The sequence below is a fragment of the Pinus tabuliformis genome, chromosome Q, assembly GCF_031772625.1.
Source record: "Pinus tabuliformis cultivar Carrire ecotype Pingquan chromosome Q, CPIR1, whole genome shotgun sequence".
Taxonomy (NCBI): domain Eukaryota; kingdom Viridiplantae; phylum Streptophyta; class Pinopsida; order Pinales; family Pinaceae; genus Pinus; species Pinus tabuliformis.
The window spans coordinates 148844192-148846996 of record NC_142296.1 but is presented as its reverse complement, the minus strand read 5'-3'; the positions used below and the strand labels follow the sequence as shown (position 1 = coordinate 148846996).

Sequence of the window (2805 nt, the reverse complement as noted above, 5' to 3'; positions counted from 1 at the left end):
TTATTTTGTAGTGTTTTATTCATTTTCCACCTCTAGCACCATGTAATAAGCCAATGGTTGTTTCATTGTCTTTCAGTCTTATTCATTGAATATCACATTATTTTGATTTAATGAACAAATTGGAAAGACAATAAACCAATCATTATCCTACAACGCAATGCTTAATATTTACCATAGTAAATAGCTTCATATATTTTTTAAATATTTTAGAATTTTCTTTTTGTAACTTTAAATGTAAACATAACTATAATTTTTCTAAATGGTATTTGAGAATGTATAATATTTTTCCAAAAAAATGTTTACTACTAATATTGTAGTAATATTTAGCTAAGTCCTCTATGATAACTAGATAAATATGAACTTGTTCAATATATGATACTAATACCAATTAACTTAAAAAAAAAAAAAAACAATTCACACACCAAAACAAATCACCCTATATTGATGAAATAAATATTACATATATAACTTATAGATTAAACATTTCTAATAATCTAAATTTAAAATAAAAATAAAAATTAATTAACTAAAGATAATAACCTATAAACTCACAATTACAACCTATAATACACTCATAACACACCTAGATACTTTACTTCCAAATAATTATTCAAAGAATAACCAACCATCTATAAAGTTGTTCAAATTTAAATCTCAATATCAATAATCCAAATGTTCCCATGTACCCACCAATTGTTTGTACATGTTCAAACTACTCTGCATTTAGAAAACCAAACAACAATCCGATCAGCCGGGCCCATGTTACCTGAACTGGTAACCCATAATTATAGTCGGGACTTAACTAACTATCAGACTGATTTATATATATGATATCTTATTCAGATCATTGCTTTACCAGAGATTGAAAATAATCCAAGTGACATCCACTCAGAATTACTTGTGGAATTCCATTACCCAAAATCCATTGATACAACATATGGGCTTAACACCTCCTACGAATCCTGCTGCATGCCCCAATTCTTGAAATTCTTGCTCTGTCCGCTCTTTGCCCCCCGGACAGTTTGTCAACATCATCAAATCTAAATGAAATGCGTGTCGAGCAAGGGGAGACGTCTCTGCAGCCACTGGGAGAATGGTGTCCACCACAATCACCTTCCCTTTCTCTGGCAACGCCTTATGACAATTCTTCAAAAGCTTCCTGCAATGATCATCGCTCCAATCATGCAGAGTCGACTGCAATCAAACAACATCCATAGATATAGTGAGGTTCCTGTCCACGTCAAATTTCGATTTCCATATGAAAGTTGAAACTACCCAGCAGCAAAAACCCATTGCAATACCTTCATAAAGATAGCTTGGCCACTTGGTACGCTATCAAACATGTCTCCACCCACATGTTTCACAGCTGAACAAACACATATTAACCATATTCACAATCACAGACATAACATTTTAATTTCAATGGTTGAAAAAAAGGGATTCATCTTTACCTGGATAGTGAGGAGCATCGGCCACCACATGGGGCATGTCGAAGTTGATTCCTGAGATGTGGGGATACCTAGAGATTATGAGATTGAGAGTCGACCCAACTCCTCCTCCCACATCCACCAATTCCTGAACCTCCTTAAAACCTTCGTAAGTATCCAGAATCTTGCTCATCAACATGGTAGAAGGCTCAGACATAGCCCTGTTGAAAAGCATGTTGAATCTTGGGTCGATGGCCAGGTACTCGAACGCATTCATTCCATGGGCTTCGGTGAATGGCTGGGAGCCTTCAAGAACAGCGTCCTTGAGATAATACCACGACTCCATCGGCACCTTATCCTGATGCATCAACACCAGTGGAGCCAGAGAGTCTCCATCCTCATTCTTGACAAGATATTTGCACAGAGGAGTGAGACCATAGAACCTCTCGGCCTTCGCGTTCGCGTTCGTGGTCACAGTGCAGCTTAGAACAGAATGGCTGGCGAGCACTCTGAGGATCCGATCAAAAGTAATGGTAGCGTCGGGGTTCGTCGTGGGAATATGGGCAATGATTTGTGTGGGCGAGAGTTGGACGCCATTCCCGGCATTTGTAATGATTTGGAGAACATCGAGTTCCACTGCTGCCTTCACCGCCATGAGAAGGCATGAAATATTCGCGAAGGCATGAAATATTTGCGAGCTCCATGCCCAAAAGCCATTCATCTTCGTTCACAATCTTCGAATTCATCTCTGATTTTTCAAAACTTGATCCCATTTAGAATATGCAAGTTTACTGCTGAAATTCTGAGAGGAGAAGCAAAAAATTGTAATAATGAAAAGATTTTGGGGGATGGGGTTTTTATCATGTCTTGTTGGGAAGCAAACTCCTTCCGAACTACTACTCAAAGACAACGATTGAGAAAGTTATTCTTCATTCCCAGGACTTGTTGGGTTTGCGGCAGATGGAGATTACAGCATGGGAGAGCACCAAAGACAACGATTGAGAAAGTTATTCTTCATTCACAGGACTTGTTGGGTTTGCGGCAGATGGAGATTACAGCATGGGAGAGCACCAAAGACAACGATTGAGAAAGTTATTCTTCATTCACAGGACTTGTTGGGTTTGCGGCAGATGGAGATTACAGCATGGGAGAGCACCAAAGACAACGATTGAGAAAGTTATTCTTCATTCACAGGACTTGTTGGGTTTGCGGCAGATGGAGATTACAGCATGGGAGAGCACCAAAGACAACGATTGAGAAAGTTATTCTTCATTCACAGGACTTGTTGGGTTTGCGGCAGATGGAGATTACAGCATGGGAGAGCACCAATATTGGGAGAGCACCAAACACCTTCCGACCTACTACTCAAAGACAACGA

The 2805-nt window shown here is 38.9% G+C and overlaps 1 protein-coding gene across 1 annotated transcript; it reads right to left on the bottom strand.

Annotated features, from left to right (window-relative positions):
- Positions 1-590: 590 nt before the first annotated feature.
- Positions 591-2163, bottom strand: LOC149218691 (caffeic acid 3-O-methyltransferase-like). Its single transcript, XM_089384117.1, has 3 exons — positions 1452-2163; positions 1302-1366; positions 591-1194 (listed from the first exon to the last, which is right to left on the bottom strand). Exons 1-3 carry the CDS (start codon positions 2146-2148, stop codon positions 895-897), a joined length of 1062 nt encoding a protein of 353 aa, XP_089240243.1. The 5' UTR covers positions 2149-2163; the 3' UTR covers positions 591-894.
- Positions 2164-2805: the final 642 nt, after the last annotated feature.

What these genes read in the sequence shown, in the direction of transcription:
- LOC149218691 (XM_089384117.1), bottom strand. Translation starts at nt 2,148, where the DNA reads ATGAATGGCTTTTGGGCATGGAGCTCGCAAATATTTCATGCCTTCGCG. An exon ending in CGATGCTCCTCACTATCCAG is followed by an intron (nt 1,367 to 1,451) that starts GTAAAGATGAAT and finishes GTGTTTGTTCAG; the next exon opens with CTGTGAAACATGTGGGTGGA. An exon ending in GCCAAGCTATCTTTATGAAG is followed by an intron (nt 1,195 to 1,301) that starts GTATTGCAATGG and finishes GTTTGATTGCAG; the next exon opens with TCGACTCTGCATGATTGGAG.